The 16,567-nt window shown below is 38.1% G+C and overlaps 4 protein-coding genes across 4 annotated transcripts; all 4 read left to right on the forward strand.

Moving 5' to 3' along the window:
- Positions 1-4,044: 4,044 nt before the first annotated feature.
- Positions 4,045-4,745, forward strand: LOC117569056 (uncharacterized). Its single transcript, XM_034250067.2, has 2 exons — positions 4,045-4,110; positions 4,165-4,745. The coding sequence occupies exons 1-2, from the start codon at positions 4,060-4,062 to the stop codon at positions 4,666-4,668; spliced, it is 555 nt and encodes a 184-aa protein (XP_034105958.1). The 5' UTR covers positions 4,045-4,059; the 3' UTR covers positions 4,669-4,745.
- A 2,567-nt stretch (positions 4,746-7,312) lies between these two features.
- On the forward strand, positions 7,313-8,536 carry LOC117566472 (uncharacterized). Its single transcript, XM_034246003.1, has one exon. It carries the CDS (start codon positions 7,313-7,315, stop codon positions 8,534-8,536), a length of 1,224 nt encoding a protein of 407 aa, XP_034101894.1.
- A 678-nt stretch (positions 8,537-9,214) lies between these two features.
- On the forward strand, positions 9,215-10,462 carry LOC117566471 (uncharacterized). The gene has a single exon (XM_034246001.2). It carries the CDS (start codon positions 9,215-9,217, stop codon positions 10,460-10,462), a length of 1,248 nt encoding a protein of 415 aa, XP_034101892.2.
- Positions 10,463-11,911: 1,449 nt separating this feature from the next.
- LOC127565397 (uncharacterized) lies at positions 11,912-13,153 on the forward strand. Its single transcript, XM_052003559.1, has one exon. It carries the CDS (start codon positions 11,912-11,914, stop codon positions 13,151-13,153), a length of 1,242 nt encoding a protein of 413 aa, XP_051859519.1.
- The last annotated feature ends 3,414 nt before the right edge of the window (positions 13,154-16,567 follow it).

Below are 16,567 nucleotides of genomic sequence, written 5' to 3' on the forward strand. Positions count from 1 at the left end.
AATGCACAGCCAAACAACTAAAGAGGGCAGCAGGTAGCAGCCCCAGGCTGTGGCCAAGAGCGAGAGGGGAGTCAAGCGACGAGAGTCACTTGGCATAAATGTTAAAAGGCTCACCATCAAAGCTTCCTACACAGGCGTTTGCGGCTTCCGAGGCTTCAACTGAGACTTCAACTGCGACTACGACTTCGACTACAACTACGACTTCAACTGCGACTTCGCCAAATTGTTATTGTTGCCGCATTGGCCTAATGCGAAAGTTGTTGCCCTTGTATTGGTGTGCGCTATGTGTTCGTGCCACAAGTGGCAGTGGCAAGCTACACAGCACAACTAAATACGGTACCAGAAGCTATAAAATGGTAAGAATAAAAATATGTTTTGTAAATTATGAGAGTATATAAAAACATTTATTTTATGCCTGCTTTTAAAAATTGCAAAATTATTACGTGTCCTCGAATTTTGCATATTTTATAAGGATTAAGATATATGAACTTTGAACGCACCAAGGTTCGCTTCAATGGAGCACGAGTTGGAAAAGATACATTAAAGATGATGATATTTAAATATCCAAAGTCTGAAGTCTAATTATTACACAAACGAAATAAACGCCTTTTTGATATACAGATTATCTTTCCGGTGTTATTATCTCTTTATAGTTGGTATCTATCAGAAATAGAAAGACTTTATTTTGTGGTATCATCGAACTAGAAATGCCTAGTTGAGTAAAAGTTTTTTTTTTCTTGAAGCTGAATTTGTATTTAATTTCTTCAAGACCGAGTTATATTGTAATAGTCTAAAAAGCCTTGAGGACGTATTCAAAAAGTAATTCTAAATCAGATTCACTTCAAGACCCCATTTCAAAGCTAAAATGCTGAAAAACACACAGAATAGAAAAGATAGGACAATATAAAATAGATAGGCGAAATCGAATAATATTGAAAAATAATTTTGATTATTTTAATTAACAAATAACGACAATGATATCGTGTTTCTTATAGGCAACGTATAACAATTACAAATTTCTCTTATTTTTACATGCAAATAATCACAAAAAATGAAGTTACTTTACCCTGTGCTTATTTTCATAAACAGTAAATTTAAATGTATTAACATTATTCCAATGTTTATACCAGAAAATATCTCAAAAAAGTATATTGGGTTTGTTATTGAACTGTTTGACATGTACACATATTCATTAAATGATTAAGAATTCGTGTATTTTTAAAAGAAATATGTTATTTTGTTATATTAAATCTATTTCAAAAATTTTCATTTTCAAAAATATTTAAATTTTGCATTATTTTACATTCATATTCATTATTATTTTGCTGTACAGTGTAACTAATGAGCCAACCAAGCACGTCACGCGTCAAACTTTGTACGTGTTGTTTCGTTTGTTGGTCAAGTGGGCAACATCGGCAACAACAACAGCAGCAATAACAACAACAACAGCTGCATCAACGACAATAGCAACAACAACAACGTTAACTACAACGACAACGACAACAACAGCAACTACAACTACAACACGCGCTTAATTTTATTGGACGTCATGCGGTGCGCATGCGCAACGTATCAGGCGACCTAATCCAACGAGCAACAAGCGACAAGCAACAACAGCCGTTGCACATATGAATGTTTCTTTTCGTTTTTGTTTTTTTGTTTTTGGGCCAAATGGCATAATTGACTGCCCCACTGTGGTTTCGGGCTACCGTCTCACACATACTAACACACTCGCATGAGGCGTTGCACATCTGAGATATGAGATATTGTGGCAGTCGGTTATATGAGAAGCTGCCTCCTGCCACCACTTGTAACCTCGCTTGATTGATGCCACGCCATTAATATCAATCAAAGGGCAAATGCCAAAAATAAAATCAACGCAATTGACTGCCAGGCATCCATCATACGCAATGCCTACTGTACATTTGGCATTTGAGATATTCAAATTAATTATGTGCTATCAAAGAATTAATATCTATACATTAAAAGAGTTGTCTCTCATAATATCTTCTTCACGAGAATTTTAAGCGGTCGAAATAAATTACTAGAATTTTCAAGCATTTCTTGAAGCTCAATTTAAAATGAAAATAGTTAAAGTATGTAATGGATTAAATATAAATAAATTCAAATATTTTTTAAGTCGACAGTTTAAATTTGCCTGAAGTACATTTCATTTATTTCATTTATTTATTTTATTTACCACATCCAAATTCATAAAATATAAAGACGGCTGTCACTTTGCAGTTTTCAACTCCTTTGGCAAACACCTTACTGGTTTATTGGTTACGTGGGTGTAAACTTATGGCAAAGACTGTGCAAATCGACTTCAATGGTTTCGTGATCTGTGCAGCATGCAGCATGTTGTGGGGGCTGACGTTGCAGCAGGTTTGTTGCATTCAATACACTTGTTTAAGCTATTAAAGTTTTACTATAAAATGTGTAACAAATGCAAAGATTACTTTAATGCGATCACCGAGTATTAATGATAACTATAATAAGACTACTTTAGTTAAATAATAGAAAATGCAACTAAACAAGTGAACGAATCTTAGATTATATAGAAAAGAGTGTGAGCTTATTTCTATTTAATTAATTAATTTAATAAAATATAAAAAAAGAAACGTAGTTTGGTAAACAAATTTTAGGAAATAAAAGCATACGATAAAATCATAAATAATTTCTAATAGAAAATAGACTGAACAATTTATAAAGAGAACAAGTATAATATGCCCATCTTTAGTACAAGAAATATTTACAAAATATCCACAAAAGCATTTGGTTGATGAAGTATATAAATAATTTATAAAAATCATAACGTATCATGTCCATTTAATTGCTTAGTGATAGAGCTTTAATAATTGAAATTATATAATAAACTTAACTGCAAATATGAGTTCTAAACAATAGTAATTATATCATAAACAACGATTTGAATTTCTATAGTCATTATCTATTTTCAACTATTCAAGATTCTCTTAGACAATATTACTTTAAAGCTTTTTAGTAGCATCGAATCAAAATAGTAGTTTTACCTTAAATTACGCTTTGAAATGCAATCTATTCTATATTATTAGAAATTCTCTTGGATCGTAAAAAGGTAATTCAACAGCTCGGATGTGCAATTCATTTTAGTAGCATCAACGTTAATCAAACGATTGTTCAATTCAACTCGTTTTACTGGGGAAACATGTTGGCAGAGCATTTAATATTTGTCATCCCAAAGGTGGCAATTTGTTCGACTTCTTCGACGTCGTCTTTTGCACGCGCTAATTTGCGCAAATCAAACAACCCACAAATGGAGTATGGAGCATGGAGTATCGAGTATGAAGTGTGGCACCCGAAGACCGAGTTGAAGAATCGTTGCAACCAGTTTACTTGTTATTGCAGTTGTTGTTATTGTTGCTCTTGCTGCTGGATCACTGCGTGCAGTTGTAAAACACCTGCTACAATTGATTAAATCACAGCAATTTATTATTATGATTTTTCGAGTTTTTGCCTTTTTTCGTTGCTCATTCGTCGAGACCACAAAAAAGATAAAAAAAAAAAATGTAAAATCGAGGTTGATTGATTTTGGAGGTCTCTGCAGTTTGTGGCATAGTCAACGGGGTTTCCAGGCATTGTGGGTGTTCTTTACGTGAGGTTCAGCCTATGGCCAAGAGTTTAGTTTGCCGTTAGTTAAGCGCAGGCGGAGGCATAAATCAATTGCCCAACTTGGCACGTTTTTAGGCGTTAATTGGAGTTTCGATTTGCATACTCAAACGAATTGAAAGTGCAGCCTTGATCAATCATTAGAGTACAATTTGAGTTTTGCTGATTCGACAAGGAAGATACATTTTTATTACTTTGTTGACAATGAAAACAAGAGTTAGTCTGTTAGTTGCTGTAAATTGTAATCAGCTAATAACATTGTTGTCAATAAATATTACAAGGCATAATTTTCATGTTATTAAACAATATATGTAGTTATATTGTATAATAACATGAAAATAGCGTGCTAAAGCAACAAATAAATACAACTCTGAATTCGAGTGATGAACCAGAGTGCAGTGCAACGTTGCCATGAAGCTGACAGTGATTTTCCTCTTATTGCACTTGCTGCATCACATTGCGGTAAGTATTCGCAAATAAATAATTGAATAATCTTTAACAAATTCTGTTTTGTAGTGCGAAAAGTCCTATGTGGTAACCAATGAGCAACTTGATGCCTTTGAGGGCGACTCCGAGTCGCTGGTGTCCTTTGACACTTTGCGAACCATTGGCGAGGAGCGTGCGTTGAATGGTTCCTTCTCCTTTTTGGGTGACATGAACAACGATGACTTCAAGGTCTCGGTGGAATTGTATTCGAGTCCCAAGAGCGATGGCGACTACAAGCGCATTGTGTTCGATGTGCCGCCCACAAACATTTGCGATTGTTTCAAGAAGTTCTATGTGCAGTTTGTGCAGCCATCGGTCAGAGAGGGCGACATCACAAATTTCCCACTGGTCGACGAGGACTCGTGTCCCATACCCCAAGGTGAATTCTTCATCAAGAAACTGATATTCAACATCGAAGATTGGCCCGATCAGGTGCCGCGTGGTCTGGTCAAGGCGATCATCACGTTCTGGAACGATGGCAATAATGTGGGTGGACTTATTGTCGTGGTGCGTATTGAGGATCGCGACAGTTAAAGGGCGTGAAATGTATTCTATTTTACTTATATACCATATCATTTAGTTAGCTAGCAATAAAGGTCTTTGAAAGCGAGCGAAGCAAATGCATTTTTTGTTGAATTATGCTCAGCTCGAATTACAGCTGGGTGTTAAAACAAACAAGTAGAATAAATCAATTTGTGGACTTTCATTAGAACTGAGACTTCAACAGCTCATCAAGTGAAATCCCGACTTACATAGATGGCTCCCCCCGCCCAAAAAAAAGAAAGAAATTTTGTTGTTTAAATAGAAAAAGTGAAAAGTGCGCCAAAGAGAAAAACTCAGCAGGAGATATTTTCAACATTTTCACGGATGGATTTCCCCAGAACGCAGGGCGATCTACAAATTTTATTTATACATTTTCATTCACGATACAACGAGGGCGGCCCCATTGGGGCGTGGCAAGAGGGTGGAGGGTGTAGCTAGGGGGATTTCCCCTGGTTTCGATGTCGTGTTGGGGTCGCTCGGCTAAACGCGCGCGCGTTCGCCACGTGCTAAAAATACTCGAGAACAACGAACAACGACCAACGACCAACGAACGACAACGACAAGTCAAATGGGGGATTTTCCGAAAAATGAAAACGTCACTTTGGACCTAGGCCTAGGCATTAGTTATCAGCAAAACGGGGGGCGCGAGCAGCTAAAACATCTGCAGGCAAAAGCCGCAACTATTTGAGGCATTTTCCAAGTAATATGCAACACATGTTGTGTGCGCCTGCGCCTGCGTCTTCGGGCTGTGCCCCGTGCAACAGATGATGAGAAATGAATGCACTGTCACATGGCAACGCTTGCGACTAACATCAAGTGACAGTTCTTGCTTTTGTCCCCCTCCGCTCTCGCATCGCATGTCAGGCATGACATTAGATGCCGCCTTGATAAGTCCTGGCCTCGGCTTGCCTCCCCATTGCTTCCCCACACGTGCCACACGCTGCTGCTGCACAATTGTCAATCAAAAAACTGGGCAAAAGATTGTACAGTTGCCACAAAAGGTGGCGACTCCACTGGCAACTCAATTGACCCCACAAACAACAACTATTTAACACTCTTCAATCTCTCACTCGGTGTGTGTGTGTGTGTGTGTGTGTGTATCTCTATCTATAATTTTTATGTCTTCTTCTCAAAAATTGTTGAAATTTTGATTATTTTGTTTTTGGAGAATTTACACAATCATTTAATGGCCTACAAACAGGGCCATAAAATAGCTGCAGCTGCGAGCAAGCCCAAGGCAACATCTCTAGCTTGCCACACAAATCAAAGCATACAAATTGTTTTCAACAGAATTATGGCATATCTATGGCCAAGCGACAATGATTAAATATACTATATATAAGAGAGAAAACTTCTGTTTGTCCATTAAAATGTCGAAGACGCCGTCGCCGCAGTGGAGAATTTTAACAATTTTATTAATGGGTCGCGTGATTTAATGTGTGCTGAGGAAATTATATCTATATAGTACAAGTTGTGCTCCCTTAATTGCGTAATGATTGAGTTAGTTGTGGCTTCTGGTTTATGATCTAGCCGCTAATTGGGCTGTAGTATCCGTATTGGGATATAATGCAACCTCTAATTTAGCTGCCGTGTATTTCGATTACGATTCGCTGTTGGGGGTCATCATTCTAAGTGGGGATACCTCAATTGTGCTTTTCAACTATAACCCGAATAAGTCTTTGTACAACTTTCTCACGCTTTTTCCCCCAACTCATAATAAGATTAGAAGTTTCATTTTTCATTTGTTTGTGATTGTAGCAATCCTCTGGTATTGATATAACTTCACAGCTGCTGCTGGAGATGTCAACATACTTGTTCTGCAATCTATTCACTACCACGAGTTGCCTCACTGGAGTCATAAAACTTTGCTAATTGAATACGTAGTGCACTCAGGCCATTAAAATGTGCCCTCAAATTAGAAACAGGCCAAATCATGAGCATTATAGTTGAGTTCGAAGTACGATCGACAAATCGGGGAGCACAATCCTATACGGGGTGCCATCGATTTATTACCCTCAACTGGGCTGTAAAATGTTTCGCAATCATATTTATGGACGACCCACATTTGTGGGGTTAACGATGCTGTGCTCAAAACATGTTGCCAATTTGTGCAAAAATCAGCGGCCACTTGAAATTTAAGTGCCAAGGCAATCAAGTCAAAGTATTGTTTGCTAGATGTATAAAATATTGTATATATTATTGTTAAACTATATAAAATATTGTTAAAACTATATAAAATATAACCATTAAATTCCAAAAAAAAAATATCAATGTGTTGATATATACTATATTTTTAAAAACAACTGCGAACTCTGGAAATGTTATATATGTGATTGTAACAAATGTGACCCTTTGAACTGTAATAATTGTGGTTGATAAGCTTTAGTGAACTCAAAATATTTGGTGATTCCTCAACTTTAGACAATTATACTACAAATGAAATGTAGTTTTTTGTTTTTCAAGTTAATCTATCAGTTGGGTACGTAAATGGTATTTTGTCCTAGACTGACACGCAAATATGACGACAAAATGACACTATGCCCCGACAATTCAAAAATCTAATTGAACTGATAAGACTTTACGAAAATTAGATTTAAACGACGAATTCTGAGTAGAGAAAACAGTTTCAGCCGCAATGGCATCCAAAATAGTTATGTTCCTGCTGCTTCTTGGACTAACTCTAAGAGAAGGAGACTCTAGGAAGACCTGCTCATTCGGCGGTACGATACATGGAAGGATTCACAATTTCCCACCTAATGAGTTCGAGTGTGTCTCGAACTCAACAGTTGGATATATTCATAATCTGATAGTCGTTGTACGTGTCATGGTCGATGATGACGTGGACCGTTATCACATAGTGGTGAATATGGCGAGGAAAGTACCCTCGATGAAAATGGAATTTGCGATCTACGAGGCACTATGTATGGTCGCTAAGAAGTCAACAATTGATCCCGTTAAGATTATGGACTTCTATAAGCAAATGAGAGATAGCTATAATATGTGGCCAGTCATGTTCTATCGTGTCTTTGTGCAGCACAGTGCTAAGGCTCTCTCGCTAGCTGTAACTAACCAGCCTACTGAGTTCTCGGTCAACGGACTGCTGCAGGGTTTGACTAAAACCGAACGACATTACATGGAAAAGATACTTAACGTTGTATTTGATACTGTGCTCTCTTCAGAATCCCCGCTAAATATGGTTCAACGTCTGAGCTATTTCGGCGCTAGTCTTGAACAACTTACAATGGCACATTTACAATTGCTGAACCGCCCCGAGGTGCAATCTAATTCGACTGCACGCGCTGAATTGCTTGATAATTTTCGACAAGTAATGACTGACCCGAAATTTGAAAGGAACGTGGAGAAGCACCTGCGTCAGAAGGTGCGGAAACTGTTCCCGCATTATCTTGATTGGATCTCCACGGGCTTTATAAACTTACGCCGAGCAAACATAGATACCGAAGAATACCTTATTGGTTGCCAAAAGCAAAATGGGAGAATGAGTATTTGTACTAGCCCCGATTCGCCATATAGGGATAGCATCGTGTACTACACAATCGCGGAGTACCACAACAAGACGTTGGTTGGTATAGGCAATTACTGCGGCACTTTAAACAACAACATTCCAACAATCACAATAAACCCCAGGAGCTTTTTCACTAGCTGTTGGTGGCGTGTAGTTCTGGTGCCCAACGGTATAGCACTCTATGACGACGCGACATCTAGCGTGGTGCTCTGTGGAGGCGATTCAGCACAATGGGATGGCGACAAACATTATGCATACGCTCGACGAGCTGAGGATTTTGAGACTCATCGCGACGAATGCACGTGGTTCTTCGAGAACGACTTGATTATGGATTGATCTAACTTCTGCATTAAATTCCAGCTCATTGCTACGTTTGGTTTGCAACATTTGTCTGTAGAAATTGTAGCCTTCAAACCATATATTTTTCGCTTAATTAAGGACGATATCGTTATATAAAATATGCTCTTTAGTATATTTTAGTATATAATCTGTAAATTCACCTAGCAAGTTCCAACCACAGTACCATGGTTAGTAGGTATTTTACGATCGAGCAACCTCGACTGGAATTTATTTTTTGTTTTAAAATCAGATGTAAACGCAGTTTATGCTATCAGAATACAACAAATTACAAAAGCTTGAAGCATTGATTTATAATAAAACTCAACTCAAATTTTTTTTAGTTATAATTCAAAGAAATGTAAACATTGGAACTAATTTTTTAGTTAAATAAAAATCAAAAGTCTATATTAATCATCAGAATGCAATAATTAAAATGTTAAAGCACAAATAAAATGTTTTTTTTTTTTTTTTTTTTTTTGGTTTTTTGCAATTAATCTCAAGGTTATGCACCGAAATGATCTTTTCCTCTCTTAATCGAAAATATGATTATCATACCGGAAAGATGACAAATGACATTTTGCCCCGACAATTCAGAAACCTAATTCAACTGATAATACTTCAAGAAAATGAGATTTAAACAGCGCGTTCTGAGCAGAGAAAACAGTTTCAGTCGCAATGGCATCTAAAATAGTTCTGTTCCTCCTGCTTCTTGGACTAACTCTAAAGGACGGAGAAACTTCGTCGATTTGCAAAGGCTACGCTACAGTAATTGGAAGGATCAACAAACTCCCACCTAATCAGTCTGAGTGTCCCGCAAACTCAACAGCCGGACGTCCTCAAAACCTGGCAGCTATTATACGTGTCATTGTCAATGATGACGTCAACCGTTATCACACAGTGCTAAATATGGCGAGAAATATAGAAAGGCGCTCGATAAAAATGGAAGATGCGATATACGAGGCACTATGTCTGGTCGCTAAGAAAACCATAGGTGATCCCATTAAGATTCTGGATTTTTACAATCAAATCCAAGATGAATACTATATTTCGCCATATAGGTTCTATCGGGTCTTCGTCAAACGTAGCGCTAAGGTTCTTTCGCAGGCAGTGACCAATAACTCTTATACCAAGTTTTGGATGATTACCGGACTGCTGCGGCGTTTGACAGAAAGCGAACAATATTACACGAAAGAAATACTTGAGGCTCTATTTGACATTGTGCTCTCTTCCGAATCCCCACTGAATGTAGTTCAGCGGCTGAGCTTCTTCGGTGCAAGTTCGGAACAACTGACCATGGCACATTTACAATTGCTGAATCGCCCCGAAGTGCAATCTAATTCGAGTGCGCACGCTGAATTGCTCGACAATCTTCGACAGTTGATGGTGAAACCGGCATATCAAAGAAGCGTAGACTTCCGCCTGCGTCGGAAAGTGTACAGATTGTTCCCGCATTATATTGATTGGGTCTCCACATCCTTTATGGCCAGCTTACGTCGGGCAAACATAGATATCGAAGACTACCTTGTTAGTTGTCGAAAGCAAGATGGGACATTGACTATTTGTACTCACGACGTGGCACCATGGAACGAGAATAGTGTGGACTACATAATTGAAGTGGCCCACAACAAGACTTTGGTTTCTTTAAATTACAACTTTTTCAACTGTGCGGCATTGAACAGCACTATTCCAATAAGCACACGAGTGACCAATAACTTTTACGTAAGCCACGACTACTATTGGTGGCGTGTAGTTCTGGTGCCCAACGGTTTGGCATTCTACGACGATGCGACATATAGCGTGGTGCTGTGTGGAGGCGATTCAGCCCAATGGGATGGCAACATGCATTATGCATATGCTCGACGAGCTGAGGATTTTGAAGCCCATCGCGATGAATGCACGTGGTTGTTCGAGAATTACGAGTAAAGATAATTGATAGTAAAATAAATTTTGTATATGTGAATGAAGAGACACCAATGAACCAATTATTTACTGGGCGATTATGGGATCTTTGGTTTGTAGAATACCTTGCGACGATTTCTCAGCTTGTGTTTGGGGCTTTTTGATCAGTGTGCGAGTTTTTATTTGCATTTGTAGAGCGTTGAACACAATGTTCAGAGTAATATATAGACGAGATACTTGAGACTCTGTTTGACATTGTGCTCTCTTCCGGATCCCTGAATGTAGTCCAACTTCTGAGATTTTTTGATGCTAGTCCGGAACAGCCGACCCTGACACACTAACAATTGCTGAAACTTCTCGAGGTGTAATCTAATTCGAGTGCGCGCGCTGAATTGCTCGACAATCTTCGGCAGTTGATAACTAACAACATGCGACGGAAAGTGTACAGATTATTTCCCTGGTATTTTGAATGGCTCAATGAAACCTTGGTAGTTCACATACGCCTAGCAACTACCTTATTCATTGCCACGACCAGTATAGTACCGATTATATTTGTACTAATGAAATGTTATGGAAAGGGTTCAGAGCGCGCTAACTTGATCTGAGGCAGCCGTTAATTGGCTTAAAATATTGAGCGTATCTTAATTTGGCAATGAACACGGCAATCCATATAGACGAAAGAGTAACCAGGAACTTTTACCATTTCCGCGATAACTACGATGGTGCAACATTCATCTTGGTGCTCATTACGTATACGCTCGACAAGCTGACATCGCGACAAATTCACGTGGTTCTTCGATTACATACTACTTTAGGGTAATATACTAATTTATTTACTTAGCAATCATTCTTTTATTGAACCTTTATGACTATATTCAGCTTTTGGTTTGCGCTTTTTGATGGGTAATGGTGCAGTCACTTAAATAGATCAAGAAATAGAGAGAGAGAGAGAGAGAGAAAGAGAGAGAGACTAGAATATCACTATTTTGCACTTATTAAAAATGGGTAGTGGGTATCTCACAGTCGACCAAATTCGACTGGAACCTTTTCACATTTTGTTATTTGAGAATCATATTTAATCGCTTGGGTACAAAAGCCAGCCATAGCAACTGATGCTTTCAGAATATAACAACTAACAAATACTGAACTCAACCAGCTCAGATTATTTGGAATTGTGATTCTAATAAATTTGACCTTTTGAACTATATAAATTAGAAGTGATTATTTTTAGTCAAATCAAAATCAACTTCAGACTTTAATAACAAAAATATTAGAACGCAAACGAAATGTAGTTTTTATTTTTACAGTTTATGACAAAGTTGTGCAGTTAATCGCAAATGTGATTATCATACCGAAAGCAATTAATAATGCCATTATGCCCCGACAATTCAAAAATCTAATTCAACTGATAATAGTTCTAAAAAATGAGATTTAAACGTCGAGTTTTTAGCAGAGAAAACAGTTTAAGCCGCAATGGCATCCAAAATAGTTCTGTTCCTCCTGCTTCTTGGACTAACTCTAAAAGACGGAGAAACTTCGTCGATTTGCAAAGGCTACGCTACAGTAATTGGAAGGATCAACGAACTCCCACCTAATCAATCAGAGTGTCCCACTAACTCAACAGCCGGACATCCTCAAAACCTGGCAGCTATTATACGTGTCATTGTCAATGGTGACGTCAACCGTTATTACACAGTGCTAAATATGGCGAGAAATATAGAAAGGCGCTCGATAAAAATGGAAGACGCGATATACGAGGCACTATGTCTAGTCGCTAAGAAAACCATAAGTGATCCCATTAAGATTCTGGATTTCTACAATCAAATCCGCAATAAATACTACGTTTCGCCATTAAGGTTCTATCGGGTCTTCGTCAAACGTAGCGCTAAGGTTCTTTCGCAGGCAGTGACCAATAACTCTAATACCAAGATTTCGATGATCACCAGACTGCTGCGGCGTTTGACAGAAAGCGAACAATATTACACGAAAGAAATACTTGAGGCTCTGTTTGACATTGTGCTCTCTTCCGAATCCCCACTGAATGTAGTTCAGCGGCTGAGTTCTTTCGGTGCAAGTTCGGAACAACTGACCATGGCACATTTACAATTGCTGAATCGCCCCGAAGTGCAATCTAATTCGAGTGCGCACGCTGAATTGCTCGACAATCTTCGACAGTTGATGATCAAACCGGCATATCAAAGAAGCGTAGACTTCCGCCTGCGTCGGAATGTGTACAGATTGTTTCCGCATTATATTGGTTGGGTCTCCACCTCCTTTATGGCCCGCTTACGTCGGGCAAACATAGATAGCAAAGACTACCTTGTTAGTTGTCGAAAGCAAGATTGGTCATTTACTCTTTGCACTAACCACTTGGTGTCCCAGAATAATATGGACTACATAATTGAAGTGGCACACAACAAGACTTTGGTTGCTTTAAATTTTAACTTGTTCTACAATGCGGCAGTGAACAGCACCATTCCAACAAGCACACGAGTGACCAGGAACTTTTACGTAAACCACGGCTTCTATTGGTGGCGTGTAGTTCTGGTGCCCAACGGTATAGCACTCTATGACGATGCGACATCTAGCTTGGTGCTCTGTGGAGGAGATTCAGCACAATGGGATGGCGATAGACATTATGCATATGCTCGACGAGCTGAGGATTTTGAAGCCCATCGCGATGAATGCACGTGGTTTTTCGAGAACGACTATTAAAAGTAAATTTTTATAAAATAAATTTTGTACCTATGAATGAGAAGACACTAATGTACCAATTATTTACTGGGCGATTATGGGGATGTTTCTTTTATCGGATACCTTGCAAATATTCCTCAGCTTGTGTTTGGCGCTTGATGATCATTGTGAGTGATGATTTAAATCTGAAAAGAGAAAATGATTTGCCATCTAGAATGATGAATAGGAAGGAGAGCTCCACTTGAGTGTGCTCGACTGTGAAATACCAGACAGCAATTTTTAAATAAAATACAGTACGGAGGTTTTTTTAAAATATAATATAACAAATTATACCGAAGGCTGTATATCGATACACTACTATATTTAATATACATTATTATTGTTTTATTGAAAGTATGAAGTGGGTTGACACACATTCGACAAATCTTTCTTACATGTTTTTGTCATTTATGTAGTGTGTTTTTGTTATTAATATAGTGCTCATCAGATTACATTTTATGTTAATGTTTTAATTTTATAAAATACAATCGAAATAATTGGGAGAGTGAGCATGTCAGAGCAAATTTTAATACAAAAATAAACAAGATAGAAAGTTTTAGTCAAGTGTGCTCGTGCAAAAATATACCGAAGGCTATATGTGGTATATTGATATAGTACTACATTGAAAATTACTAAACGTAAAAAATGTTTAAAAATAATTGTTTATTCTATATACAAGATGTTACTACTATGAATGAAAATAAACTAATGAACCGTTTATTTACTTCAAATATGCATATAAAACAGAACTTACGACTATACACAGCTTGATTGGTAATTTTGTAGGATACCTTGTGACTATTCGTCAGCTTTTGGTTGGCGCTTATTGATCGGTGATGGTGCAGTCATTTAAATACCTCAAGAAACAGAAAGAAAGGGAAAGGCTATAATTTCACTTTCGCATTATTTTGTACTTATTGAAGATGTGTAGTGGGTATTTCACAGTCGAGCAACCTTGACTGGAACTTTAATAAAATACAACAAATAATAAATAATAGAAACAACGATTTCTATAAAACTAAATTCAACCAGCACAGAAAATTTTGAGTGTTGATTATAACAAATGTAACCCTTTAAACTATTAAAATTTAAATAGACAATTTTTGTCAAGTCAAAATTAATAGTTATTTTTGATCTTCAGACTGAAGTAATAAAAAGTTAGAGCACAAGTGAAATTTAGTTTTTTGCTTTTCCAGTTAATGATATTTTGCTCTCGACTTGCACGCAAATATAATTAATTATCTACGTTATATTTGTCTCGCCTCACTAATTTCTGCAATAAACAATTAGAATACTAAATATGTAAGTTTAATGTAGATGTTGAACATAACTATACAATTTGATTAGAACATACCTTGCATTGGAAATAGAAAATTTAGATGCACCTTAAAGTATGCAACACAAATTATGAGTATATGAAAGGAAACAGTGAATGGGAAGGAGAATAGAAAGGGAAAAGGAAAGGCAAAGGGAAGTGAACCTGGTTTGTCTACAGTTGCCAGCTAAAACCAATTTATAGATAATAAAATAATTAATCATGCACTTGTCCAACTGAAAGTCCTAAGCCAACACAGCACAACATACAGCAAGGATAGAGGACACGCAAACACCCAACACATTATCCCTGACCATTAACTCAGCTGTCCTGACGCCTCGATGATTGATGTGTGTGTGCCTGTGTAAGTGTGTATGTGTGTGTGTGTGTATGTGGAGTCAACTGAATGACTAAACAATTCTTTGAACACATTTTCCCAAAAGCGAATTGTTGGCGAAAATCACGAAAATGGAATGGAAAATGATTGTGTGGAAATTATGATAAGACACTTTGACTTCGCTTCTAATTAAAGTTCCCTCGATTTTGCGGGCTGTGCACTTCTCAATTATATCTATGGTATGGATTTTTTTTCATTTGTGCGGCATCATGGTAAATAAGAAGCGTAGCAACAACAGATTTCTAACAGCTCAAATAAATGAATTATTCATGTGAATGTTGTGTTGTGGGTGTGGCATTCGGATTGCTGCCCTTTTAATTTACTAAGTTTTTATCCCTCAAGTGGGGCACACTTATTGCCCCGGCATATTTATAATTGGGCTTAGTGAAGGAATTAAGTGATTTCAATGGGTGTGCCGCGATGACTTGGCGAAAAAGTCCAGCGCAGGATAACAGGTGTTTAACAGATGCATCACATGGCATAATTTTAATTGTAATTACTTTGCGTTAAGTACGCGCAGTTAAAAGAATCAATTTAAAGTTATGAACCTCACCGAAAATTAGCAATTCCATGTTTTGTGGCGAGGTATCGAATAGGTATCGAGTTGCAACGCGTTTTTGTGCCGCTAATTCTGCAACGCGTTGCAAGTTGCGACGATGATTTATGTGCGGCCGCACCTACATTTATGCCACAAAGTGGCCATAAATCACACCAAGAGGCAAAACTTCGACTCTACCGACTCCACTCCATTGGCAGCTGCTGCATGCGGAGCTAGGCTAAAGCTGTAGCTGTAGCTGTAGCTGGAAGTTGAAGCTGCTCAGAAGACAACAACAGCGACAAGAAAAGCCCGCAGCAAAAGTCGACAACAAATTGATATTTTTAACATGTGAGTTCAAATAGATAAAGTCAATTGATGGACAGAGAGTAAGAAAATAAGAAAAATCAGTAGCAAAAAAGAAATACGCAACAAACAGACAGATGACTGCGGACTGTGAGACAGACAAAGAGACTGCGGAGACAGGCAGACTGTTGTCCAAATGCGTTTGCCTGGCTGGCATGACAATTAGCCGGCGGGCTGCCCAGAGTGACGCCTCCAAACAAAGAGACAAGCTGCCTCCGCCTTCGCCTCCAACTTCGCCTCCACCTCCTCCATTCCAATCGCCTTCGCCCGCACGACAAGTTGTCAATGTTGTGTGTTGTGTGCTGTGTGTTGTGTCTCTGGGAGCTTGCAAAGTTTTTCTTGCTTTTTGCCCGAACACTTGTCACAAATTGTGCAAATTTATTTTACGCGCTAAATGCAAAACGTGCCCGGCCAGCTAAATGGCAAAAATTACACTCGCAATTCTACGAGTTGTTCCCTACGAGTGTATTCTTATTGTTGTTGTGGTTGTTGTTGTTGGCAATTGTCAATAACTGTGCCTCTTCCCTGAACTGGCCCACCCACAAGCTACGCATTTTGAATATGTTTATATATGTAGTATATATAAACAGTATTCTTCTTCTATTTACTTAATAACTGCTTATTTATGAGCTTGCCAACCCTTTGGCAGCTGCCTCTTTTTTTCTGTTTAACAATGCGTAAAGTTTGTCGCAGCTTTTGATGGATTACAACAAAAGTTGGCGAGTTGCTGGAAGCTGTTTTGCCTTTGGCCTCACTCTGATTTTGCTTTAACACTTTTGCCTT

Source organism: Drosophila albomicans, chromosome 3 (genome assembly GCF_009650485.2).
Source record: "Drosophila albomicans strain 15112-1751.03 chromosome 3, ASM965048v2, whole genome shotgun sequence".
In the NCBI taxonomy this organism is placed as follows: domain Eukaryota; kingdom Metazoa; phylum Arthropoda; class Insecta; order Diptera; family Drosophilidae; genus Drosophila; species Drosophila albomicans.

What these genes read in the sequence shown, in the direction of transcription:
- LOC117569056 (XM_034250067.2), top strand. Translation starts at nt 4,060, where the DNA reads ATGAAGCTGACAGTGATTTTCCTCTTATTGCACTTGCTGCATCACATT. An exon ending in ACTTGCTGCATCACATTGCG is followed by an intron (nt 4,111 to 4,164) that starts GTAAGTATTCGC and finishes TCTGTTTTGTAG; the next exon opens with TGCGAAAAGTCCTATGTGGT.
- LOC117566472 (XM_034246003.1), top strand. Translation starts at nt 7,313, where the DNA reads ATGGCATCCAAAATAGTTATGTTCCTGCTGCTTCTTGGACTAACTCTA.
- LOC117566471 (XM_034246001.2), top strand. Translation starts at nt 9,215, where the DNA reads ATGGCATCTAAAATAGTTCTGTTCCTCCTGCTTCTTGGACTAACTCTA.
- LOC127565397 (XM_052003559.1), top strand. Translation starts at nt 11,912, where the DNA reads ATGGCATCCAAAATAGTTCTGTTCCTCCTGCTTCTTGGACTAACTCTA.